The sequence below is a fragment of the Bactrocera tryoni genome, chromosome 1 (assembly GCF_016617805.1).
Source record: "Bactrocera tryoni isolate S06 chromosome 1, CSIRO_BtryS06_freeze2, whole genome shotgun sequence".
NCBI classification, from domain to species: Eukaryota; Metazoa; Arthropoda; class Insecta; order Diptera; family Tephritidae; genus Bactrocera; species Bactrocera tryoni.
This window is the reverse complement of record NC_052499.1, coordinates 85914097-85941678: the sequence shown is the minus strand read 5'-3', so window position 1 is coordinate 85941678 and position 27582 is coordinate 85914097. Positions and strand designations below refer to the sequence as shown.

Sequence of the window (27582 nt, the reverse complement as noted above, 5' to 3'; positions counted from 1 at the left end):
TGTGGTAGTCACATATTTACTTACTAGTTCCTTTCGTACTAGAAGAATTTCTGGTATTAAAGAAACGACACTAACCAAATATCCACCAATTTTAAAACGTTTAAGTTTTACAAAATAAATTAGTCAATGAAAGTCATAGGTTAAGAGTGGTTCTACCTAATGTTTGGTACTTTGGGAACTGGGATTGATATTGCAGGGGTGATAGTAAATATACCATAGTACCATAAGTCGACACAGAATCTTGAAATTGTTGGAAAAATATTCAAACATACACACGCATACATAGCTACACGTGTATGTACAGGAATATTACTTATGCACTTTTGTATGCTTCTACATATGTTTTCGTGCTAAATCAGACATCTGCTTAACATCACACATGCATATAACATAACGCCTATATTTACATGAAATTATTTTGAAAACAAATTTATGCAATGGCACACTAGTCCCCCAGGTAGGTGTCTCTGCCAACAAAACAGCAACGATGTCACACCTTTGAGTTTCAAATCAATTTATGCTGATGCAATAGAGTATTGATAAATAATTCGTTTGCGCCTACATTAAGGAGCAATGAAGTTAATATTATTTTCCGTTCCCATGACAGACGAGTCTAAGTAAACGGAACGGGTCTGGAGTTTTATCCGACCAAAAACTGTCTACTCGGCACCATGACTTGATATTATTTCAGTAATGTTTTTTGCAGCTACAACAACAAACACATTAACATTTCGATGAACACTTGGTGATGAAAACAAGAAATTGGATTGGTTCCCGTTTTGCATGCATCAAAAATTTATCAATTTTTTTAAGAAAGCGTTTTTCTAAAAATACGTCGCACATCCATGTCTTAATTGCGTGTATAATTTTTTTATTAATGGTTTTGTATGTGCAGTAAAATTCGATTTTTTTCATTAAAAAGTTCAACATGCAAATTTTTATGTTTAGTAGAATTGGTATTAGTATAAAATTATAAGAATTAAAAAAATTCTTGACATCAAAAATAATTTTTAATTTTTAAACCCTAAACACGGTAAAGAAGAAGAAACACAGTAAAGACAAGTTTGCTACGAAGTTTGTAATACCAACAACTATGTGCGTCCCTAATATTTTGAGATGTCAATCAGAAATTTTGCGCACGTCATATTTTTTTAAGAAGCTGCTGATTTATCGGAACAGAATTTAAAATTTTTTTGTGTTTGTTCAAAATATCACTCGTTTCCTTAATCTAACCGATTCTCAGAATTGTATACACCCTCAAACAGAGATATGCACTTATAAATATATGTACATATGTATGTATGTCAACATATTCTATTTAAAAACAGCATAAGTAAGGAATCACCTTAAAACCTTGATATTTTTAAAAGTTCAATTTCATGTACATACATAACTAAAATTTTAAGATAATGAGAGCCACATAAATTTCGCCTTGCTGCTACCGAATATCCTTATGAGGATTTTGCTAATGAGTCTAAAATAAACCTGGAAATTAAAACCACAATCTCAATGGGAGTAGTTACGCCATTTTTTACTTGGAAATCCGTTATGTGCAAACCAATTTATGGAAAATGTGATTTCCGACCTTATACTACGGTTCAAGTCTGTTTTCACTAATTGATAACACTACAATTAATACATCATTACTTATGCATAAATATGTTTTTTAGTGTTTTCGTTATTTTTCCGCATTTTATTTAATTGAAAAATAAATATTCATATTTTGCACTAGTTTTTACTGATTTCAATGTCTACAAATCAATGTGAGCACTTTCAGAACAGAATCATTAATCTAAATCTATCTAAATATGCTTATAAAAAATAAATACATAAATACGAGCGGAATTTTGGTAAATTGCAAATATAAGAAGAAGGTGGATCAACATATAGCAAACATTGGATATTTTTAAAAACGTCTGGAGGGATGGAGCAGCTACATACGACAAAAATTCAATTGATAAATAGTCAACCATTGTCCATGGCACAGTGTAGGACTAGTGTCAACGACTGACACTACTGACCTGGCTAAACATATGTGAATAAATGCACTACAAGTGCATAAAAGTGTACGCTTGTGGTAACACGAACTACTAACCTTTTGTTCCAATTCACTTAAATATGCCGCAGGTGCTCTGAAGTCCTTTTAGTTCATACTTCACCAAGTCTTGTACCGTGGATTGTCTTATAGAAATTGTAGAACTGCACTTTCAGTCACAGCATTTAAAAGTCATTTCAAGAAGTCGCTCTGAATTTACAAATAAACAAGTTCGTTGTAAGTCCTTGTGAAAAACTATTGCTTTAATTGTTTGTAAAACAAATATAAAAAATCAATTATATAATTAAAAGTTAAATTTTGGTTAAAAACCGACCGAACGTGCAGCGCACAGCGATATTGAATTATTGTCTTAATTGATTGGTAAAAACTCCTTGCACACTTTCCACTGCCTTTTTTATCAATTAATATTTTGACTGCGAAAATTCCTTAATTTTTATTTTCTTTTATTATTATGTGTGCGCCTTTTCTCTTATACATTTGCTGGTTGCCAGTCGTCACAGCTAATAGTTTCACTTTTTACTGCTTCCGTTTTCAGCGCGCGGCACACGTAATTTCACTTCACTTTGTTTAGCTCGCTAATTGAACGTGTTACCAAATGTTATCTTTCTCCACGGATGTTCAATACACTGTTTCTTCCGAGTTATCACCTATTTAAGCCAGCACAATGGACCAACTATACTACAATATATCTGGAATTCAACACCTAACCTAGCCACAAAGTACGACAATATATTTACGAATAGCAGTAATTAGAGAAATGAAAAATGTTAACATTGTGAATAGTCATTCGCAAAACAGATGATTCTACTAGTGCGATAACGATAACAATTTTTTTTGTTTAAACTTTTTTATTACGAAAGTTTTCACTGTCTTGTGGAATTATAAAAGAAAAGCTAATAGAAAACTTAAAAGGATATTTTATAAATATTTTCCAACTTAAGTAGTATATACGATAGATTTATTTAAAACTTAGGTGAAATTGTACAATGAAACCATTCACAATAGATACAACTGAAAAATATAAGCTAACAATTTATCTTTATATTACTTCTAACCAATAACTTTTAAGCGATCTCTGTTTGTATTAATCACTAAATATTTTAAATACTATACAGAGAATATATATAATAACATTTTGCAGTTGTTAATAAATGAATAAACTATAGTGTTCCCCTCGCGGTTGGTAGCTGAAATTGACAAGCCCACAAGAAGCTGAACTTTACGAAACGCAAGCGAAGTGCGGTATCGCCGAGTTTTGACGTTTGTTTGACAATTACGTTTAATATGTGATTTGCAATTTTTCTGTTCAACAATTTTGAACAAATTTCCAATTTTTTATAAAAGGATAACAAAAGTTTAAATATATTTAAAGAATGGCAGCGCCTACTGTAAATGTATCTGCTTATTTAGCAATACAGAAGAAAACAACAAACAGAGAACTTGCGAATGAGTGGACTACTATCGAGGATTTGTACAATGAGAAGTAATAACGAAAAAACGCTATTGGCTTTTTTAGCTAGCTGTTTTTTTTAACTCATGTTTCGAATACTTTATACATGCAGGTTGTGGAACGAATTGACCATATTGCTTACGCGTTTTGTTCGAAATCCTGCCCTTCAAGATGAAGATGCGCTGTTGCAGTTGTACCAGAACTTCATTGCTACATTCGAAATGAAGTAAGTCAATATAAATATACGGACTTGGTTGAGGTGAGAACTTAATTTACTAACTGTTTATTTTTTACAGAATAAATCCATACGGGCTGGTGCAAATACTAGAAGTCGTTGTGGAACATATTTCAGATAAGAAGGAAGCTGTAGAGTTCTTGGATAAACTGAAGGATAAAGTGAATATATGCGATGAGGCGGTGTGGTATATTAAGGTGAAATAATTACCTGTAAACCTGTGAATCGAAACTAATAATCTAAATATAAAATGTGTGCATTTTTTAGGTGATGCAAGGTAATATTTATTTAACCAACCTTAATGATTTGGATGCCACGAAAAAAATCATTGAAGAGCTGCGTGAAGTCTTGGAAGAGGCTGGCAATGTGACACCGGTTCATGGTAAATTCTATATGCTCGCTTCCCAATACTACCGACGAGTGGGCAAACACAGTGACTATTACCGTTGTGGTTTACAATTCCTTGGTTGTTCTATGGATGATTATCCCAAAGACCAATGGGCTCAACAAGCATTTTTCTTAGGACTAGCAGCATTGCTTGGTGATGGCATTTATAACATCGGTGAATTGGTAAGAATCATTAACAATTGGTATCAATAGTTTTTAATTAAATTATTTTTTATTTATTATAGTTGGCTCATCCTATCCTGGAATCCTTAAAGGGCACAGATAACGAGTGGCTTGTTGAGTTACTTAAAGCTTTCAATACAGGCAACATACCGAAGTAAGTAATTAAATTGGAAATTTCTTATATTGCCTTATAAATTGTTTATTCCACAGATTCAATGAGATGAAAAAGATTTGGTCTAAAATTCCTGACTTGGCTGCTCAAGAAGTTAAATTGCGACAAAAAATCTCACTTCTTTGTCTAATGGAAATGACTTTCCAACGTTCAGCCACTCAACGCTCAATATCATTTGAGGAAATCGCAAAAGAGACAACACTGCCACAGAAAGAAGTGGAATTACTGATAATGAAAGCACTAGCACAAGACTTGGTTCGCGGAGAAATAGATCAAGTTGCAGGTGTTGTGAATATGTCATGGGTGCGTATTAAAAATTTAAATAAAACTTGAACTTGAAAAGAAATTTTAATATGGGCAATATCTAATTTTAGGTGCAACCGCGTGTATTGGGCCGTAAACAAATAGCTGGAATGGCAACGACCTTAGACCATTGGATGGCGTCTATAACATCAATGGAGAAATTGATGGAAACGCGTGCCGCAGAAATCTTAACAAATTAAATTCTCGATTTGAAGTGTTTTTTAACATCAATTTAGATTAAAAAAAATTAAAATAAATAAGATAATGTACATTGGCAGTATAGCTGTGGAGTACCTTATACAAATGTGAATTTTATATTATCGAAACATGCTGATATATTTGAGTGTGAAAGCATTTGTGGGAAATTTTGTTCATTATCGAAACAGTATATGGATGCAACCATGATAATCTGGTTAAAAATTTCAGTTGAGATTAATGATGCAAATCAGTGTTCGTTTAGGTTACGGAACCCCGACTATCGTGGGAACGGATTTTATATTGCAAAACCGTCTTATATTTTTCACGTCCATGAAAATCCACGTTGTTAACATTTCCTGTTCTGTTTCTTAAGAAAGAGTCGGCAATCGAGTTTTTTAGTTGTTTTATTTGGTACAAATTTGTTGTGCTATAATCATATTTTTATTAATTTCTAAACGCGATGTTATAAAATATATATCAACTATATTACAATGTGCGTGGAAGCCATATCTTACATTAAATTGTTTCGATTCTTTCTCTTATCTCTTACGATTGCTAAGATTATAAAATTTAATGTTCTAAAGTAAAAAAAAATTAACAAAATACATTATGAATACATCGAAAGCCAATTGTTAATAATAATAAATATGTATGTACTCTTTAGCACTCTTTATAATTTAACACGTGAATCCTCACTACTTGAATCGTCGCACTCAGCTAGAACTTATATATATTTTATACACATATGAATTTTTGTATGTATGTATCAAAAAAACAACAATTTATTACAGCCAGCCTTGTGTTCCGTTAGACGCTTATCAATACCATTGATCCCCAATCAAATATTCAAGCAACGCAACTTGCGCTCCGCAATGCGAGAAGTGAATTCGAATGTCGGTGGTCGTTTGATCTCCTCGTGCGAGTCCCGTCGTATGCGTTCCGGCGACACACCCATCACAGACCACAGAGGTATTTGGCGTTTGTGCAATTTTTCCAGCACCAGAAACTCCAGCTCGAACAGGTGTGTATCCACAACGTCGGGGATTTCCTCGCGGATAAAATCAGCCAATCGTAACAAATACTCGACGTTGTGCCCGCTCGGGCCGCGGCAATTCACAATCTGTTCAGCAATATTGTCAGCTGTATCTTCGCCCAGCCAATGGCAATTATCAGGCGTAGCCACATATACCAACACAGGAACTGCTTCACCACTAAACGGTGTATCAAAGGAAGCGACGCGAGGGAAGAACTTCGTTTCGAGCACAATGTAACCGCCTAAGAGAAGAATTGCATTTATTTAGTAGAGAAGTGAGAATAGTCGGGAGGTAAGACTTACCTAGCTTACATTCGCGTTGTTTGAGGTAATCCAACGCCGTGCTGCCGGTAATTTTATAGGCACAACCCCAAGTGATGCCCTGCAATAAAAATAAAAGAGACACTTTTTGTAAAAGGCAGTTTGATTTTATTAATATGTATATATTATTTTATAATAATTATTTTAACTAGTCCTTAAACTTAATTAGCGAAATTTGTTAATGCTGCACAGTTCTATGTATATTACACGGCGCCTAGAAGTATGTGTCACGGTTTTGTTGTTTTTCATTCACAACAGAAAATCTTTCAATTCACAGATGCTTTTTTCGCAAATTGATGTGTGAAATACAGTTAGTGCTGCGTGACGTGTAGGGATGGGTGGGTGTTCGAATCTTTCATGCATGTTTCTCGGGGTCACACACGAGTTCTTAGTAACTCTCATATATTACCCTGGGGAAAGTCCCCGGGTCTAGGATAGAAAGTATCAAGGCGTAAAACCGGTGCAACGTAAAAAATTGCACTTCGCCTCTATTCCGAGGAAATCCTCCAGACGCCACAGACAAAGAGAGCAATCGAGTCTTCGTGCGTCCGGTGTCCACGGAAACGTGCCAGAGAATTATTAGACATAAACAAGTTTGAGTGTGTTTCCACACTCTTACACGAAATGGGGCTTACGTTGGGAAATTTGGACGCGTGCCACAACATCTCTTTCTTTTTCGTTTCATGTTTTTCTTATGTTTATGCTTATGTACACATACATATTATGCCGGCGAACACGTGTCAGCGGCTGTGCAAAGTTCAAAATATAGTATGTGTGGGTGTTGGGAGATTTTCCCTGAACACATCTCGCTTGCATATATGATATACAGTGTTGAAGAAAAAAATATAAACAAAATTATAAAGTATTTTGGCAGCTTTTGTTATTCTACTTAGATTGCATTTTTTGTATTTTATGTATTGTTTTTAATCGTATACAACTTTTCGCGAATTACTAAAGACTCTCATTATAAAAAAATATTAGGGATAATAATTAGATTATAGCAATATTATAGAATAGCACCGTACCATTAAAAATTCTCATGAAGAAGACATGAAATATTGAATAAATGTATGGTTTTGGTTACTTTAGCTTAGGTGGCTGATCACAAAAAAGTTGCCGAGGGATCACACTTAAGACTGCAAAATGCAGAAGTTTTTCTTCTGGTTCACAAAGAACTGTATTTTGTAGTCTTTGTGATTGATACAACGTGCTTTTGTACTTTATTTCAATTTTTATTAGTTCACTTCAATGTTTGAAGGTGTGTTATCCGAGGATTTTTATTTGGTGAGGCAATATAATGACATGTTTTTGCAAATTATATTTTTTGTGACATTCTTTACAGGCAGCATTTTCTTCCAGTGTTGCATTCTCAAATATTGGTGTTTTTAATGTCAATAAATTGACACAATTTTCACACAAACAGTAAAAAATTACGGATTTCTCATTGTTTGTGCTTCCACTATATATTGTTAAAATTATTTAAATACATACATATGTATGTGTAAATATTTGCTGTACTCACATTATTCTCGCCACTCACCTCTTTGTCTTCAATGAGTGTCGCCACGCGGCCGGGCTGTAATGAATTGTATAGAATAAAATTAAAATAAATATTTTTTGCAAATTTATCACAATTTATTGTGTAATTAAAAATGCTTATGTATTATATTGTATATGCGCAGGTATTTGTGCTCGTGTAGGCATTAAAATGCAGTCATAATCAGGCATTTAGTGCGATTTAAACAAAGAGCTGCCTGTCATTTTTACTTTTGCTTGCACTTTTATTTATATTTTTTCTTAGTTTTCGATTTACGAGCACTTCTACAACCTTAAGCAGGCGTTTTCCTCTAAACCCGCACGGCCTTGAAGCGAATGACTATCGTCTGGCAGGGAGTAACCGAACAATATTTGTGCAGAACAACAAAGACCGAAAAAATCAAAACACCTCAACCTCACAAAGGATTGATTATTCGAAATAAATATTGTTTTGTTTTCGAGTCCATAAGGAAAGTAATCGCAACTGCGCTTTGTTTTGTTAATTTATCGAAAGAGATAAGAGAAGTCGGTAATTGTTTATTTATTTACTTATGCATGTATGCATATGTTTTTGCAAAAAAGTCGTGCTAAACAAACTCGCTCTATCTGACAGCAAATCGTGTTTAAAAATAAAAATATCTGCATATATAAGAATATGTGTCTATATACGGACCTAAATGTAAATAATGTACATGTATGTTTGTAGAAATGCTTATATTTCAGGAGTGCTTTGCTGTCTGATAGATAAGTTGACTTCACGTAAATATTAGCATTGACATTATAATACAATTATAAATGCCGCTTATTTTTATTGCATATTCATTAATTTTTTGCAGTGAGCGTTTCTATTAACCAGTTTTATTAACTGCATTTTGCTAAATGTCTATGTGTCTTCTTTTGAAAATGCATTCACCGGCAAAAAGGTATTCCTTTATTATTTATTTATTTTACTGACTTTTAAGATTAAGGCAATGTGATAGCCCTTTTTGACGATAAATTCATAATACAAGTTTTCTAAAAGAAAAATTGAGAGACAAATATGTAGCTAACGTTATTTCAGTCAGTTTGTTGGATGAATCGATTATTTCACAAAAAAAGATTGTATTATTATATGTTCGAGGACCTTCGAATGCACCTTCTAATTACCTGAATGTTTTGTTCTTGTAATAAATCTCTTACGTACTTTATTTTCATAATACTAAAAGACAGCAATTCATTTTATAAATAGCATTCATTTCACGAAATATTTGTGTTGCTGTCTCGTAGGCACACTTTTAATGGCGAGTGTATGTGCTTTGATTAGCACAAAATCGAATTGCACGGCGCTAATTGAGTTTAACAGCTGTGGCTAAGTGCCACTTTATTGATGGTATACTATAATGTTACTAATTAAATGATTTACTAATTAAATTTACTTGGAATTATATACAGATATCTTTATAATGAGCAGATAATGGAAAATTTGTAAATGATTTTCACTTTATCAGTGCTCTTTGCTCGCCAAACTGTTATCTGCTGTTTGTGAGAGGAAGGTGTGGCGAATCGAACAAACAACTCACATTTTGTATACTGATACAGCCAAAAAGTTACATAATAGTAGGCGATACTACTTTGGTAAGACCATAATGTTTTTCCATATACGGAAATCGACTGGCTAACTTTTGTTGCGAAAAAGAAAATGGGAATCGTTCAGAGTTAAGAGCACATTTCTTGTATTCTTTCTTTAAGGCGCTAACTCTTTTAGGGTAGTTATTGAAAAATAATTAAGCTGCCAAGTAAACTTTCGAAAATTCGTTCTTTATGCTTTAAGGTTTTTTTATGGACCACAAAAATAATGCCCCAATACTCACCATCTCATCAGTGCCTCGGTGCGTGGTATTACCCTGCCAGAAACGCCGCACGAAACCTTTAATGTAGCCCGTTATGCATTTGGAATACTCGAAGCCGGGATACCAGCAGAGCGAACCGTAGCCAAAGACCCAACATGACGGTTCATAATTGGCATTCTCGGCCAAGTTGTTGTGCTCTGCTAGTGCTCCCGCGGCATCCAGCATCTCCTCATCAGCGTTTGCTGCGAAATTTCCATTCAAGAAAAGATTTTCAAAATATTCCGGGGCGCCACGTGCAGCTGGATTTTCATTTAGATTGTCAATGTTGTTGGGGTCGTTGTTGTTGTATGGAACTCTATGATTGTGTGCCATCTTTGGTGTGGTAGAATTTGATAGTGACGACTAGATTTTACCGTTAACCGCAAATGTTAACTGTCGGGATTGCCGGAAGCTTGTGGAGCGCCAGCTGAGTTTAGATTACCTTACTGGTGTTAACTGCACTCGCAGTTTTTTAAGCTAACACTGGCTGAACACCTTTCTATTCCGGGGTATGTATGTAGTGCGCGTGTTTTCGAGAGATTTTGGCGTTGATTTGTGTGATCTTTGATGTTTTCGCTCCAAGCTTCGTTTAGGCCGCGTACGCTTTGACTTTGTTGTTGTAGTAGTGCTTGTTGTTGCTGTGATGTGTGTTGCACGCAATACATCGATGTTTCTGGCTGTACTATATAGCTTTGGAAGTGCGTGCTCTCTTGCGGCTTTCTATGATGAGCTGTGCGAGAATGCAGTTAGTTGTTAGCTCGTCATTCGCTTGGAGTTACAGGTGAGATTTCTTAAATATTTAACATTTTTTTTTGTTTTTGGGACGATTCTCACTTTTTGCGTGTTTATATGTAATTTTGTTTTGTTGTTTTGGTTTAGCTTATCCGAAATGTGTTAGGGTGTTGCGACCGTTTACATCGTCTATGAATTTGGCGTCTTTATGAGTTTTGCTGGAATTTAAAGAAAATAAAAAGAAAAGTTAGAGCAGCTAAAGAATGTTTGAGTTTTGTTTCTAATTTCTCGTTTTGACAATTATTGCCTTCATTCAGCACATATGTATTTATGTATGTAAAAGTGTTGGAAAGTGAGTTTTGCTAAATAATAATATGTATATAACTTATAAGAAGCAAAACGACTTCGTAAAATTTTATAGCCGTTTTATTTTTCATTATTCAAGAGTGATGGAAATAGATAAGACGGTTTTTGAACCATTTATTTTCTTCGGAAAATGTCTTAACGAAGCCAAAATATCGTAAACATCTTTTTTCGAGTCTTATGCATTCATTTCTAACTTCGAGTAAATATTGGCGGTGCGGTTTTTCGAAAAAAATCAACAATTCAAATTGGCACTTTCATTTGTGTTTGTTATTCTATATTCGCAAGCTACTTATGAAGCAGAAATAAACAACAAATAGACCGCTTTTTCGTATGATTTTTAGAAGCCATGGAATTTGGAGGCTTTTAACGAATAGGACATTCATACACATACATATGTATGTAAGTATATATCCTAAATGTGTACAGTAGGCACAAGCTGGAATTACCAAAAATTTCCAAGTTTTTAAACAATGCAAATATTATTATTCCCAAAAAGCTGTCCAAAGATAGCAAGGCATACATATATATATGTATGTATGTACATAAGTATGCAAATTAACTAAAAGTCACTCTAAATATTTACCATTTGGTAGGTATGGCTGTTTTTATATCTTATACTATTTATGTGTGCTTATTTCGCTTTTGAACACATAAACTCGTGCGCGACATTTGAATTTGAAAAAAAACGAAAGCAAGCGATTTTTTTTTTTTTTTGCATTTTCGCTTTTTGGCTTGTATTTGCTTGCGCAAAATCCTTATGTCCGCATACATACATACATATGTATGTGTTTGTGCATTACTTTTAACTTGAAATTCACATAAATGCGCAAAGAACTGGCACACTTTCAAACATATAAGATAAGATAAAAGTTTTGAAAGACATTCACAATTTGTTATCAGTAAACAAATTACTTTCAGAGCTAGACCAAACAACAGAATGTAAATAAGGCTAAAAATGTTAAAAAAATACGTTAGGGTTAAAAAAAACTTTTTTTTTATATGTTTTCGGTGCTTTTAGTGCCTAACATCATAAATCACTCATACCAGTTACTAAAATTTTGTTTCGTTTTAAATGTCGTACTCTAGTGTTTTGTGTTTTTCGCAGTCATTTCGTATAGGGTCTGCTCTTTTTTCAAACACAACTGTTCGCATGAGCATAAACAGTGGAAATATTTGTCTGAGGACGTTTGCTAAAAAGAAGAAAACGTATGGCCTAATTTAATAAAATATAGAAGTAAATCACGCAAAGATAGCTACATTTACGTGTGTATGTGTATATATGTATGTATGTACATATATAACACTGAAGCACGATTTATATGCGCAAAAGGCTGTGAAAATTTTATCACGCACAAATGCGAATATGACTTCTGAAAGAAAGGAATCTACTCATACACACACTCATGCATGTACATAAATATGAATGTATTCGTGAAAGTATATGATGTACTGGCGGTATAAGTGCTCGAACTGCAAACGAGTTCTAGTATTTGCAGTTGGGTGAAGCAGCTATTTTTGAACTCGAAATATGTAGCAAAATTTACTCATTTGATGGAAGGTACTGTAAATTTAATTTGCATTTGTATATCGCAAAATACGGTTATACAACTAAAGACGATAGAAGTAAAACTTCTCTAGGTGATAAAGATTATTAAATTATTTATTAAAAAAATATTTTTTTTTTGTTTTACGAAAACAAATTCTGAAATTTTTGGAAAATAATATTTAAACTCAACCATAGCGACGCCATTTCTGGTGACCCTTCGGAAAAAAGATGAGCCCGCGTTGGCATTATAACTCCTTACAGGATTATTTAAAGTGAAAAAATACGTGTTTTAGTTAAAATCTTAACTTAGAACTTAGACGAAGGAAAAAAACTGAAAATTGGATTTTTGGCAAGCATTTGTACAAAAAAATGTAAAATTCGCGACATTTTTTTTTCAAATAGTCGTAATTGAGCAAATCCTTCGTCTAAGTCTTTAAGAATTGTATCTCAAAAAATTTCATGAAAATCGGTTAATTAGTGTTCGAGGAATCTTGCCAACCGATTTCAAAAACAAAGTTTCAAGAAACACGCGTTTAAAGACGGCGCACTTTGCTTAGCTAGCCTTGAACGCACAAGTCCTCAAGGCCATATCTCCGAAACTATTACTCGGATAAGCTTGAAAATGTAGGATAGAATTTTCTAGAAGTGTCTTTTTGAAACCCTTAAGCCCATGTAACCCCTTCAACGCCTCACAATTTGAATTTAGAGCAATTAACCCTTCATTGTTTTGGCCCTCTATAAAGTTGACCGTGTTGGAACTACTGTCGCTATTTGAAAATTTGCACTTCAAAAATTTAAATCAGAATAACAAATAATGTTCCAACACTGATGTATTTACATACATACATACTTACATATACATATCTATGTGTATATGACTTTATAAGTGTTTATATTATTAACTACTTCTCTACCTTGTTTTTAATTTCGCTTTCTTTGCGCAAGCGACAACGACCTCGCTTTGCCTTTATACTGAACCTTTATGTAAGAACAGATAAAATATTCGCAAATGTTAAAATAATTGTGCTACTAAAAATATAGAAATGTGGCGACATTACCGATATCATGAATGGCACAAGTCGTCAAATGTAAACAACGCTCGGTTATTATATAACCTAATGAAAACCTGCCGCTTTAAACATTGTTAATATTATTAATATATGCAAAAATGTAAGTTTGGATGAACTTGTGCAATTTATTTTGCGACATTATTATAGACTTCAAGTGAGCTAAATCGTTTTTGCGCACATGAAATATTTGCATAACACACTTCATTAGCTAATAGCGCATTCTGAACGTGGTTTGCTCAAATGCCTCGCTTCTGCAAACGTCAGCGGCAGCGCTACGCAAATTGAAATATTCGCCAGTTAGTTGAGCGGCGTAGCAGAGAGCAATTCACCACTTTCCTGCCGCAAATTGGCTTAATACGTTAAGCGTTTTCGTTTTAGTTGGCACGCAAACGAGCATAATCGCCTGCTTCATTTTTCATTTTTCACACATCGGCAATCTTCAAATTATTCTATCAGTCAATTACCCTGACTATATCACATGTACTTATGTACATACATATGTACATATGTCTGTATGTCTGTACAAATCTGCTATCTGTTGATATCAGCTTAACAGCGAATTTCAAATCTCCTCATAAATGCATTCAACTATGGGCTCACTATAGGCACCTCGCTTAGCTTTTCAATTTATGTCGCTTTGCTGTGTTTTCGCACTTTCTTGATTATCACATTACGTGATGTGGTCGAGGTACATACATACCTATATACACACAGAGATGTTTATTTGTGCGCTTCAGCAGCCAGCAGCCATAAAGTTAAACAATGTTTAATTTGTATTTGCTAATAATATTATTATTCACACACCCATAGAATATTTAGGTGTAGATTTTTGAGTAGAAAGTGTGTGTATGGTCTGTATTTGCATCATCATCACGCTCTAACCACATGTGACCGATCGGAACCATGTACCTATGTATATGCATAAACAAATATATGTATGTAACATATTCTTAAGCTCTGAGAAAGGGTGGTCTGTTTCACAAACGCCGCTTTTTGCGGTCTCATCGAAACTGACGGAACTTAATCCGAAAATTTCATTAAACAGTTTTATTGTCGTTTCCTAAATAATATCACCAGTTTCTGAAGAAGTTTTGAATAAACAATCTTCACTCGAAAACCTTAATTAATCAGCTGTTTCAAATTGAAAAAGTTGCAATTACCGAAACAGATCGGTTATACCATTCATAACTTAAGAACCACTCTATCGACATGAATGCTCGTATATCCAATCTGTTGAGTTCCTTTCCAACCTAAATTTTAGAATATTTAGATTGGTAACTTCTAGAATATTGTATGTATTAATATATAGAGAAGATATTTGAATCGATATGTAAACCAAAAAAAAAATCAAAGTAAAAATTTGTAAAAAATGAAAAACGTTCACTGTTAGGCAATCAAGTTCTTGCTGGGTCGTCGAGTTTTTCAAAGTTATTGTTTATTATATTAATTATTCAGTTCAAGATTCACAGAACTTCAAAAATTTAGTTTATTACCTGAAAAGAAAGAAAACCTTTTGTAAGGAAGAATATAAAAACGAAGTTAATAACAGCCCTAATGTGTGCTTGTGCGAGAGTAGGCGAAAAATGTGGGTGCCATGCGCACGAATAGGAAATATTTAAAACCGAACGCTGAAACATAAGATGTCTGCATAGAAATGAACTCCAAGATATCACGCACTAAAGTTCGTTTATGTGCGTACTGAACTTAAAAGAGTCGAATAATAAATAAATAAAAAATTGACTCAGTTAAGTATGGACGTCAGTGGCTAATACTAATTTCTTACATACATACATACGTACAAAAGAAATTTTGTTAAAACATGTATTTAATTTGACCTCAGTCACTAACTTTGCACACACAAACATTTATACACCTGTGTAGTATGTATATTTGTCAGTTAATGAATGAAGGACGGTTAAAACTTATCAACTTAACAGAAGTAGACGTTGTGTGTGTTTGTATGTGTGTACAATGGGCAAGTAAGAGGAATATCAACTAGAAAAAGTGCAATGAAATTAAAAATAAAACTTTTATATGTATATGGGTAAACAGAGAAGTGATAAAAATATACTAGACATTTGTACATACATACATATGTATATTTACACACAAATTGCAAAGTATGCCGCCGAATTATTCGCACAAACAATTTTGTTTTCATTTCGTTTCGGTTTGCATGTGTTCGGAAGCTCGCAATCAAGGCGAATAGTAAACAGAAGTGCACAAGTTTACAATCGTACATACGTATGTATATATGTATATATGTACATAAATACTTTGCTATGTGTAGACACGGCATACAGATGTTTATACAAGTATAGATGATTATGCATATGTAAGGAGGTTTGGCGTGAAATTCGCTATAAGAAAGAGGGAGCTTGGCGGCGTTAGAATATTTTGTTTACTTTCTGTTTTTCAAATCAATTTTTTATTGTCTAATAAAATGTGAACAAGGCATCGATCTTAATCATATAATCAAAATTTAAATTTATGCACACAACTTGTTCTATAAATTAATTTAACTTTTAGCGGTGCAGCTCAAGCTAAAATACTGTAGTACAGCCAAGCAGGCAATCTTCGAGCTCTGCCATAAGAGAAATGAAATGTGCTGATATGAAAGCAGCAGTTTGAAGCACTTTAAGATTGTAAATCTCTCCATTATATTATTAGAAAGTGGGTGTGATAGACTCTTATGATTGAGAGAAGAATACAATGCCATAAAGAAAACGAACTGTCAAACTTTATAGTAATTTTTAACAAAGTCTTTCCTGTTTTTGTCAAACAAATTTCAAGAAAGTAAAGAGCCTAAGTTGGCACATATACATACATATGTACATATAACTATGTATGTATGTACATATATTTATTTATCAATATTTTATTTCAAATATTTCACTTCGCTTTCGTGAGCACACGTGCAAAAGCTTAAAGAGCGCAATGCCACGAGAAAACTTTCATTAGATAATGCCTTCGTAAATATTATCTTTACTTCACGGTGGGAATGCCAAAGAGAATACAAAGTGATTGACAAATATTTGTACAGTGTTTTGTAAACTAAAACTATAAGCATTAAGGAAATTGGCTATTGATTATCAGTTAAAATTATTCATGATAGTGCAAACTAATTTTATTAACACACATTTTCTTTACAAAGGATAAGGCAAATAGCGTTTTCTTTTGGTAGAGCATTTTTTATGTTGGCGAGTCTTCTTATATAGCTTTCAAAAGAGAGGTGTAAACATGTTTTCAGGGAAGAATCGGATACAACTTATTTGGCAACCAAAATCGTTTTTTGAACTCAGCATGTTCCAGTGAAGTTAACTTTAATATCGATTTAGAACTTAATACTTTCCAAAACGCTTTAAATCATGAGAAGCCAAACATGTTGTTGAAATTTTATTCTCTATGCAGTAACTTAAGGAAAAATGGCTTTCCTTGTGACAAAACCTAATCTGATGATCGAACTGTAATAATGCCAAACATTTTACAGTCCAAATCAGAAAGGCATGTTTGGCAGTTAGAAAAGGAGAAGAAAATAACAAATTGTGAACTAACTTGACATTTTTAGTATTAGAACTGGTTCACTTGATCGTAAAAAAATTGCAAATAAAAGCTATTTCATGTTTTCAAACGCATCTTGCACACGAACAAAAGGAAAGATGAAGCAAACTCATTAATATTCAAATCAGATTCTGTCAAGCCTCTTTCGATCTACAAAGCATTATGGCCCCGCCAATGAGTCTGATGAAATTATTACTTCTCTAGCTAATAAATAAGCTTGGCTTGAATAAACAATTCCATCTAGCATACTAACAGATAGTTGTATGGCAGTATGTGTGTATTTTGCGTTAAACAAATGTAAAGGCTAGCAGTATGGTGAAATATGCCGAAAAATACATATGTATGTACATACATATATCCATATGATGAAAAAATTTCATGTCTATGTTAGAACAAGTGTTTTTAATGGTGTGTTTTCATTGATGAAGTCGGCTTATAGTACTAATTTAGATGTGAATATGTGTGTTTCGAAGTGGGGCGTTGCAAGACCGGCGGATATTTGAGGCTATGAAAATAGTGGTCAGGTTCATTCAGTTCAAATGATTGGATGATGCAACAGGCGAGTGAAACAAAAAAACAAATTCAATCAATGTAAGCATTAAGCTTTCGTAGTACCGAAGTATTTGAAGTTTGGCGGTATTTCACATATTATATGACATCTTAATCTTAAAAGATGTTTTTTAACTCGGCGCAAAAATTAAAAAAAAATTTGGTATGACATCTTAAACACCAAATAATAACTAGATTTGAGCATTTCATTCTATCAAATATCTCTACTTTTGCGTACATAAGTATAATATGTACGTATGTATGTATACTGATCATATAAAATTCGGAACCAGTTACATATATACATACATATGTTTGTATGTATGTGCTCAAAAGATTTTCAAGTTCAACAAACCAAGTCCAGTAACAGGTGTAAGTAAGTAAGTATATATTTTTGTTTACATGAAATGAATGTGTCGTCACGCTTGGCAATGCATGTGAAGTAACTGGTTTTCGCAGCTTATCTGCCAATAAAAACGTCATTATCAGTTTTCTAAATTCAAAAATAATCTAACCTTGAACATCTTAGAAAACGCTATCGGCTAGACTTTAGTTTTCCACAACAGTGCTGCTGCCTATCTACAGGGAATCGCTAAATTAATGAACTATTTACATACATACATATGTGCATGTACTATATGTAAGTATAGTAAGTATAAACAAATTGTGACCTAAATAGCAATGAGCGAATCGCAAATATTTTACTTGGCATTTTATATTTTGATAAATTAGGGGAAATACGAAGGAAATGACCTAAGTGGAAGTAAATTGAGTAATAGAGGCAAAAATGCATAAATGTATGTATAAAAGCAAGAAATTTATACTTCAAGGCCGAGCTAAGAGCTAATTGTAAAAATTGGAAAATTAATTTAAAAGTAAAGACAAACAAGGAACAAAGCTAACATTGGCTGCACCGAAGCTATAATACCCTTCACAAGTTCATTTTTTATAGCATAAAAGTGTATAAAAATATATTCAACTTAATTTTGATCGGCCAGTTTGAGTGGCAGCTATGTATATTCTATAATGTCCGATTTCGATGGAGCCGAAAAATAAGCAACTTCTGGAGGAGAAAATGATCTGTAAAAATTTTCATCATCGATCTCTCAAAAACTGAGGGACGGAGGGGGTTCGCGTATATACAGGCAGACGGGCACGGCTAAATTGGCACAGCTCGTCGGGTTTGTCAATTATATGTATATTCTCTATAGCGTCCCCGACGTTTATTTCAGGGTGTTAGATACTTTGAGAAAAACTTGATACACCCTGTTCAGGTAATAACAATCTCCCAAGCGCAACACAAATCCACCACACTTGCAACTATTACGTACTCGTATTTAAAAGCGCTCATTAAAAATAATGATAATTGTGCCGTCGCCTACTGACTTCAATAAGTAGATTACTTGAGATTATGTAGGTTAATGTGTCGTTCACGTGCATTGTAATGATTTGCTCCCGTCGACTACTTTACTTGGCAGCATGCGGTACTTACATATGTATGTGCATATGTGCGCAGTAGTATGCAAAGCAGTACGTAAAATGCAACTAGACACTTGTGGGAAACTATAAACAAAAGCGTTTAATTTGAAGAGAGCAAGCACTTCTGTTACCATTGCACTTGTTGATGACTTTCAAACAAGTCAACAATGTATGTTGTCATTGATGACAGTGGCAGTGAGCTAGTGTCAAAACTGACAACTAAACAGCGGTCGTGTGTATATATGTATAAGCTGCTGTGAGCATGTGCAAAAATAAACAACAATGCGTTGTATTTACACTATAGCAGGTACAGATGTGCTGACGACATTGAAAACAAGAAGTGGCCGAAAAGCGAAATTTTCTGGTGACACATGTTTCCCCAGTAGCGAAGAATCATTGAACTTTCGGAACTAAAAGATTTTACACATAATTACGCAGAAACAAGAAGATTTTTGCACATGGTTTTATTTCAATAAAAATTATTCTTTTCTTTTACTCTTCACTTACCCGCAGAGTCTTCCATAGGAGAAACTTTTTTTTTACTGCTGCATGTTAATTTTGATGCGACGAAATGATGAAATGACGTATTTCCTCAACTGTTTGCAGATTTAGTTTTTTAGTTTTCACACATACATAGTTGAGTTTGTATTATTGTTTCGTTCATTGTTTCACTTGTGCATAATTTTCTTCAGCTGCTTGTTATTTGTTACACGTGTCTTTTATAGTTTTGCTTTAAATTTTATTCATAATACAGCGGTGTTTTTATACACATTGTCATGGATTTCTTAATTTTCACCGCCAGACGCTAAATCTGCCAGATAACACTTTGTGTGTGTCTTTCGCTTTTCACTTGCTCTTCCTGATCTCAATGTTATATGTACATATGTATGTATTTGTAAAATTTGTTTATAAATATTTGCGCGCACAATTTTCGTTCTAGAGCAGTTAATTTTAGGCGCCTCTCGGCCTCGTATGTGTTCACTGTGATGGCCAAGTGGTGACTGAAACTTGGCGTCGTCGCTTTTCACATTATATCAAGCGTCAACCCGACTTCACTCATGCCCATACGAACACAAACTACATATATAATAATGCGTTTTTATGTAGTGTATTTTGCTCCATCTCTAGTTTATTAAAAACATTTTTATTTAACTATATTTCGATATAAAATAAATTGTGTTTTCTTTCCGCTAAACCTTCTCTACACTCAGCCGCAATGGTTTATTTATAATTTCTTCAGCAATTTTCGCATATTCTTGTGGTTGTTTATGTATTTTTACTGTGACAGCGTTATGGCGAGCATTGTATCCGGTGAAAGAGAGCGTTTTCAGTTATAAGAGCGACGACTACAGCGGCTTGCCTTTGTGTTACAATAGTAGCAAATACTACTAAATACATTTAAGCTTTAAAATTGAGACTTTCCGACTAAGGTTTAAATTAAAATTTTATAGAAATGTATAAAACGCCTAGTAGTTTATTGTAGGAGAAATAATTTGTTCAAAATGTACTACTGTTAATTTAAAGCAGAGTGTGAAAGTTTTTAATTAAAATTTTTTAAATTAAAAATACTATTGGTAGTCGAAAAAGTCTTTTCGTATTTCTAATGAAACGTCAACTTATTTTATTTATATTTATACTAATAAATAAATAAAAAAATGTATATTTTTTTGTTAGACCAATTTTTTGCCATTTTTCCGCTAGTGACATTATTTTATCAGTGTGAATCGAAATTTCGAAATTTCCAGAACGGAAGCAAGCGAACTATTGTTGTGCTATACGAACTGATGCAGCATCGTCTCCGTAAACTTCAGAAATTTTATTGGTGGCTTGCCTGGCATTCTTCCCTTTTTTATACAAAAATTTCCAAATATAGCGAATTTCTTCATTATTTTCACTCTATTTTGAAGCGCTGTAACTTTTTTTCGAATTCCCCGAATTTATTTTTTTTTTGGTTAAAGAAAGCTTAATTATTAGAAATTTGATATTTATTTTTAGCAAAGCTTTTTGGGATTAATAGGTAAAAAAAAAACATAATTAATATGTAAATTAAATTTTTTGGAACTCTGATTTGGAAATATTTATTAAAAAAAAGATATAAATAAATGGAAACAAAAAAATTTCGAATCTTTTTATTTATAGTAAATTTTTATTACCATTAATTATTATTAAAATGGTCTCTCTCCTTTTTATATAAGAATACTGAGAACTGTATAATAAACGAAGAAAAAATATATCTACTTTAACAAAAATGCTTTAATTTATTTAGTTTTTACTTTTATAAATATTTTCAAAAAGTATCTATAGAGGCTGAACAGTTCTGTAGAAATACGCTTTTCTGCTGCCTTTTTCACTACATGAGTAATAGCAAGCTTTACAAGCTGCAATGCTCATGCTCAAACATTTACTAACACGTGCAGCATAAAATCTGCTCTTTTACGCTCTTCTCACACCTCACGAAGATGCCAAACAACAACACAAAGTAAGTTGGTCACTAAAATCTGATGCAATGCTTGCCTCAGCTTTCAACATAAACATGAAGTTTGTGGGAAATGTCATTTGCAGATACTCCTTTTACGCCACTTTCTCTTACTTCCTCTCGAATGACAGAGAAAGATTAAGAGAGCAGTGCTACTGGTCGATTGCAAAAATTAATGCGCCAACAATTTCTGCACAATTTATGTTGTTGTTATTTATGTGTTATCTTTCACTTGCTTAATACCTTTGCTAATATTTCGAAATACTTCAGAGGCAACGAACTTTAAATATCGAACAAACACGAACGAAGGTTAGAAGTGTGTAGCATACTTTTAGGCCGTGCGTAATTACCGATATTCACACACATGCATATGGACGAGTGCATGCTTGTGATCTAAGTATATACATATGTATGTTGGCATGCGGAAGAGCTCATGACTATATAACGGGACCCAACAAATTTGTTGAATAATCCGTTAGAAATTCCGAAATTGAAATTTCGTAAGATTTTTAAGAAAGTTGCGGTAGTATTTATTAAAAAAGATGTTACAATTTAAAATTTTTTTTTGGTATTTGCTTTTGTGGTAGAAATCCATGTTTAAGAGCATCAGGCTAGTCAGTCAAACGTTTACGGCATATCAACTGGTAATACAAAGGCAGAATTCAAAAGCGGCCGAAAAACGAAATTTCAATTAAAAATACGAGTATACATACCATTTAAATCATCTAGGAATAATTGAAATATCGACTCTTTCCATAGCGTGTCAATGCATCGGTTTTGTAAGCACCTGGTCCTGGTCCGGCTTTCTTGATGTCATCGGGACCACGTAAGCCGAAACTGTATCCAGGCGAACGTCGACCAGTTGGTTCGTTGTTACTGTAACCAAAGCTTGAGGGCAGCATATAAGCACCTGGACCGGGGCCTATGAGAAGCGAGAAAATCGAAAAATCAATAGAAAAGAAATTTACATTAATTCAAAAAGGTTTGTGCACTCTTTGCACATTGCAACCTACCCAACGGTCTCCTACTCATGTTGTTCCAACGATTGCTTTTAAGAAATACAAGTATGTTTGTATGTGTAAAAAAGAATTAATTTGGAAGAAGTTTGAAGCTGTTAGCACACCGAAAATTAGAATGAAATTGTATTCTTAACATTGACATTTTAAGAAAAGAGAAATTGTTTTCAAGTCTGAAAGTGAGCGTGTATAATTTTTAAAAGGTAATTTTTTTTTGAGAAATTAATATCCAGTTTTTGGGATACCCAAATACTCTCTAAACTCTATATTTCTGCTCGCAATGTAAATAATTGAGATATACTATATAGAAATAGGACAATATGTGCCGTTTCGTACGAACATCGGGGTAACAAATAAGTTGTCCAAGTCTAAATTGGTACCAAATCATGCCAATATGACATATTATTCACTCAGAGGTTTATAGGTATATCAAATTATTATTTCAAATAAATAGAGCCATGACACGAAATGGGCGGAATTCGGTAATAAAAATGCCCACCCTCCCTTTAACGTTATAACAATTTTTTCATGTTCAATAAATTACCAAGAAAATTTGTTAATATGATGATAAGTATATATCCCTGGGGTGTACAACTGAATTACTTTGGTCCGAAGATTAAGAAATAATTCGTCTGTGTAAACAACAACTCTTTCAGAAGCGGCGAGGTTTCATACAAGGAAGCTCCATTTCGTGCGACTTCTTCAATCTACTTTTGGATAAAAAATACCAGCTGCAAAGCTAAATAGAGAAGGTACAATTTTCTATAAGAGTGTACAGCTGCTGGCGTACGCTGATGATATTGATATCATTGGCCTCAACAACCACGCCGTTAGGTCAGCTTTCTCCAGACTGGATAAGGAAGCGAAGCATATGCGTCTGGTTGTGAACGAAGATAAACAAACAGTCGTCCCACGTCACTATTGACAGTCATAGCTTCGTTAGATAATTTCATCTATCTTGCAACCAGCATTAATACCAAGAGCAACGTCTGCCTCGAAATCCTACGCAGAATAAAACCCGCCAACAGGTGCTACTTCGAATCGACTAGGCAATTTAGAAGTAAAGTAAAGAACAAAGACCAAATTCTACAAGTCACTCATCATCCCTGTCCTGCTATACGGTGCAGAGGTATGGACGATGAAAGGTTCTGCGGAAGATTTATGATCGATGGAACGATCATAACTAACCTCATACAACTAGTCGACATTGTCTCGAATCTCGAATTAAGAGACAGCGGCTACGCTGGCTAGGTCATGTCGTCTGAATGGATGAAAACCTACAGCTCTGAGAGTATTCGACGAAGTCTTTTTTGGTTGTTGTGAAAGGGTGGGGGGTCAAATCACCCCCATTTACTAAAATGACAATAATTTTTTTAACTCAAATTCGTAATTAGGTTACCTTAAATACCCCATAGACCCCTTAGTACTTCAGTCGCAAATTTTTCCTTTGGATTTGTTGTTACTTTTTTGGAATTTTTTAAAAGATAAACCCTAGCAATTTTTAAGCAGATCTGTTTCAAACAAACTACAACGAACAAACCAAAAAGACGATTCCATTTCCTCCAGCTTTCTACTTGTACCGGGTTCAAACCAAAATCGTGCATACAAATTTCTGTGTCGAAAATATTACAAGTTTCTTTCCTGTTTGCGTGATTTTAATTTTTTAAGTGTATATCAAAACTACCAGTTAAGAACGCTTTCCAAAAACCTTACAACTGTTTTTTTCTTAATAATTAATAAGGTCAAGTAGAGTAGAATTAGTAGTCTAAAATTTTAGATACGAATAGTTTTATTGTAATATGATTTTTTTTACTTTTATTAAATTACAAATTATTTTAACAAAAATTACATTATTATCAATGTTATAAGATTAAAATAAACACTTTATTATGATTTTCTCCTGTATTTCGCGTCAGGGGCGGCCCTCTGTAATCCCCAGCAATAATCTGCAAGCAAAGTTGGACTCCATTTTCCCTGGTATCGTTGGTCTTGGTGGAATCGTTCCCCGAGTTCATCACCAACGGCACCCAAGTTTGGTGGAAAAAAGTCTAAATGTGAATGTAAAAAATGTATTTCTAAGGACATATTGCAGCCTAATGCTTTATAATTCTCTAGAAGTTCCTCAACAATAGTTTAATACATAGTCATTTGATCGGTGATTTCCAGGAAAATGTTCAGTGATTTTTATAAATGATTCCCAAGCTGGTTTTTCCAGATCATTGAGCTTGTTTTTAAATAAATCATCTTGTATCACTTGCTTGATTTGAAGACCTACAAACACGCCCTCTTTAATCTTGGCGTCACTGATTTAGGGAATTTTTCTTTTAGATATTGAAATCCAGCGCCATTTTTGTCCATTGCTTTTACAAAGTTTTTCATCAGATCAAGTTTTATATGGAGAGGTGGTAAAAATATATCTTCAGGTTGTACTAATGGAGAATGTTTCACATTTTTTATTCCTGAAGCAAGAGATCATCTTTTGCACCAATTTTTCTTTACGCAATGGTTCTTCCTATCCCTACTGTCTCATTCACAAAAAAAAACAACAACATTTTGTATACCCAAGTTGCAATCCTCATAAAAGTGCAAAAACATTTAAATCTCCGCAAATTTTGTTTTATGTTCATCATACTGAATCTTTTCTAAAAAAATTTCATTGTTTCATAGGATTCTTTCATGTTAGCACCATAACCTACCGGTACGGAGGGAAGATTATTACCATTATGTAACAAAACTTCCTTCAAGCTTGTTTTTGAAGAATCAATAAATAAACGCCACTCTTAAATTTTGTGTTGTGTTCCCAAAATATTTATAACATCACAGACATTGTTACAAAATATCAAATCGTTATCTTGTGAAAAAAGCTTTTTAACTCTTCATTTCAATGCCGAAAAAAAGTTATTTTTGTGTTTGGTTGCAATAAATTCCATCCTTTTAATCGAGATCCTAAAAGTTCTCTTTGTTGTTTAGACAAGTGTAAATCACGAACTAAATCATTAAGATCTCCTTGAGATAGTAAGTGTGGCGTTTCTTCCTGGAGACAGATAGATGAAGAAGCAATTTGAAAATCAGGATCAGTACTTATTTTATCTGTTTCCTCTGATTCAGTTGAAAGATTAGAGCGCTGAGGTGGTTTTGGTGTAGGTAGTTCTTCACTGTGAGGAATTGGTTTTGATTGGCAGATGACACATCAGGGTACTTATTTTGTTTTTTAGTTTTAATTGTAATGCCTTTTGTATTAGTCAGACAAAAATAACAATTAGTTGAATGGTCTGTCGGCTCCATCCAAATCATCGGAATTCCGAAAGGCATAGATCGAGATCCCAACCCGTAAGAAGTCCTACACACGTAACGCAACAGATGTGTGGAATCCACACTTTATCTTGCTGTCCAACAGGAAAACCGAAATAACTTTCATACAATTTTTTTATTAAAGGTGTTAAATTTCTTCGTTGAGATACAAAAATGTAACAAAACTTAACATTATTTAAGAGTCACTCCACTCAGCAAACACAAATGCAACCACTTTTCTGGAAAATAAAGCACTGAATTAAAAAATAATAAGGAAAAGACGATTAACATTAAACTTTAAGTACAAGAATCAAATCAGTATACGTATGATTTTGTAGAGAGGTTAGGTAGATGTTTCGAAAGTATTGCTTACTTTTTTTGTTACAAAATTTTGTTGATAATAATTAAAGTTTAACATAATTAGTAGGAGCTATATCTGAATATGTTATCTTACCTTTGAAATTGCCAACCAAAAAGAATTATTCATACTTCTATGGTTCTTCAGCTTTTATAAAAAATACTCAGTACTTTCTTTCCTTCTTCCAATTCCTCAGCGGGCGAAATTTTCGAAAACTTTGTCACAATCAAAACAAAACATTTATCACGACCATTTTGAATTTATGTGACAGAGATAACGAAATGCAAAAACAGCAACAACGCACACCAAACGAAAGCTATGATGCACCGAAAATCGTCGCAAAGTTGAAAAGATTTACAATTCGATTCGAAAAGATTTAAAGGCGATTTCCAAAGATATATTTTTTGTTTGAGCAACGATAAATAAACAAATTATTTTCAGACACGGAGATTTTCGTTGCGGTTGAGTGTCTCAATTTGAATGAGCGCGTGTGTAACGGTAAGTGTGCGGCAGACACATCCATTCGCGCATAAATATCCACCAACTTATTATTAGGAAGAAATGTATATTCTTCTAGGTAGATGGGTGTGTGTGTGTGTGTGGGCAACACTCCCACAACTGATTGCTTTACGCGGGCGGTGGTGGGTGCTGTTGTGAGGGGCCAGGGGCGTAGAGCCGCTATGCATCATGTTGACGGATGTTGGAGGAACGGAAACGCTGGCATTCAGTTGCCGTCGCTGGCTCCATTAAAAATGTCACATTACCTTTTTTGTTTTCTTAATTTATTCGAAGTAAAAATTATTACACAAACAACGAGAAAAAATCGAAGCAGCGGCAGCGATTGGGGCTAGGTATGTTAAGGCGTAATGCGTCAGCGATTCCACAGGTGCCCTTACAACAGGCGAAGCTCGGAGAAGTCGCTGCTTGCACAAATACACATACTTGCCTGTGCGCCTTCTGCTCGGTCGTGAGTTATTGGAAAGAAGATTGTTGTGATGCTTGAATAAATGGCGTCGGATGGGTTTTTGTCAAAACAAATTTTGGCGGCACATTGATCAGAACTGAACGATTTATTGCATCGCTTTTTAGTTGTCGAAATGCTTGTGTGGGTCAATATAGGGTGGATTTTGGTATTATACCACTTGAAGTATTCCGGTTTATTAGTATGCCTACCTTTCCTGATGATGATCAGCCTGTTCTGTTGAAAACAACACGCCGAGTGCAAAGAAATGGCATATTCGAACTCAAAAATGGCGCTGTCTTATAAAAATGTAAGACTGAAATATAGTGATTTGGACGAACGAATGAATATGATATTCAGTATGAGTTGAAGTGAATAAATGTGAATAAAAGTGAAACAATGGAAAAATTATTTGGAATAAATTCGAAATTGACC

The 27582-nt window shown here is 33.9% G+C and overlaps 3 protein-coding genes and 1 long non-coding RNA gene across 5 annotated transcripts; 1 reads left to right on the top strand and 3 right to left on the bottom strand.

Annotated features, from left to right (window-relative positions):
* Positions 1–2121: 2121 nt before the first annotated feature.
* On the bottom strand, positions 2122–2769 carry LOC120782313. Its single transcript, XR_005706244.1, has 2 exons — positions 2370–2769; positions 2122–2245 (listed from the first exon to the last, which is right to left on the bottom strand). It is a non-coding gene; the product is annotated as an uncharacterized LOC120782313 (long non-coding RNA).
* Positions 2770–3340: 571 nt separating this feature from the next.
* On the top strand, positions 3341–5101 carry LOC120771753 (26S proteasome non-ATPase regulatory subunit 13). The gene is made up of 7 exons (XM_040099934.1): positions 3341–3539; positions 3619–3732; positions 3803–3938; positions 4009–4311; positions 4374–4465; positions 4522–4786; positions 4858–5101. Exons 1-7 carry the CDS (start codon positions 3430–3432, stop codon positions 4984–4986), a joined length of 1149 nt encoding a protein of 382 aa, XP_039955868.1. The 5' UTR covers positions 3341–3429; the 3' UTR covers positions 4987–5101.
* A 269-nt stretch (positions 5102–5370) lies between these two features.
* On the bottom strand, positions 5371–20198 carry LOC120771760 (glutathione-specific gamma-glutamylcyclotransferase 1). 2 transcript variants are annotated; one of them, XM_040099952.1, is made up of 5 exons: positions 19553–20198; positions 9725–10692; positions 7879–7914; positions 6321–6399; positions 5371–6259 (listed from the first exon to the last, which is right to left on the bottom strand). In XM_040099952.1, exons 2-5 carry the CDS (start codon positions 10073–10075, stop codon positions 5823–5825), a joined length of 903 nt encoding a protein of 300 aa, XP_039955886.1. In that variant the 5' UTR covers positions 10076–10692; positions 19553–20198; the 3' UTR covers positions 5371–5822. The 2 variants fall into 2 exon arrangements, with proteins under 2 accessions (XP_039955886.1, XP_039955880.1); XM_040099946.1 differs by having other exon boundaries at positions 7861–7914; positions 19553–20197.
* Positions 20199–22092: 1894 nt separating this feature from the next.
* Positions 22093–22695, bottom strand: LOC120766389 (outer dense fiber protein 3-like protein 2). Its single transcript, XM_040091830.1, has 3 exons — positions 22535–22695; positions 22235–22443; positions 22093–22162 (listed from the first exon to the last, which is right to left on the bottom strand). The coding sequence occupies exons 1-2, from the start codon at positions 22551–22553 to the stop codon at positions 22247–22249; spliced, it is 216 nt and encodes a 71-aa protein (XP_039947764.1). The 5' UTR covers positions 22554–22695; the 3' UTR covers positions 22093–22162; positions 22235–22246.
* Positions 22696–27582: the final 4887 nt, after the last annotated feature.

Bases quoted from the DNA above. Each gene is read 5' to 3' on its own strand.
- LOC120771760 (XM_040099946.1), bottom strand. From the start codon at position 10,075: ATGGCACACAATCATAGAGTTCCATACAACAACAACGACCCCAACAAC. The intron at 7,915-9,724 runs GTGAGTATTGGG...AATTCATTACAG, and splicing joins ACCGAGGCACTGATGAGATG to CCCGGCCGCGTGGCGACACT. The intron at 6,400-7,860 runs GTGAGTACAGCA...TTTTTATTGCAG, and splicing joins AGGTGAGTGGCGAGAATAAT to GGCATCACTTGGGGTTGTGC.
- LOC120771753 (XM_040099934.1), top strand. From the start codon at position 3,430: ATGGCAGCGCCTACTGTAAATGTATCTGCTTATTTAGCAATACAGAAG. The intron at 3,540-3,618 runs GTAATAACGAAA...TTATACATGCAG, and splicing joins GAGGATTTGTACAATGAGAA to GTTGTGGAACGAATTGACCA. The intron at 4,466-4,521 runs GTAAGTAATTAA...TTTATTCCACAG, and splicing joins AATACAGGCAACATACCGAA to ATTCAATGAGATGAAAAAGA.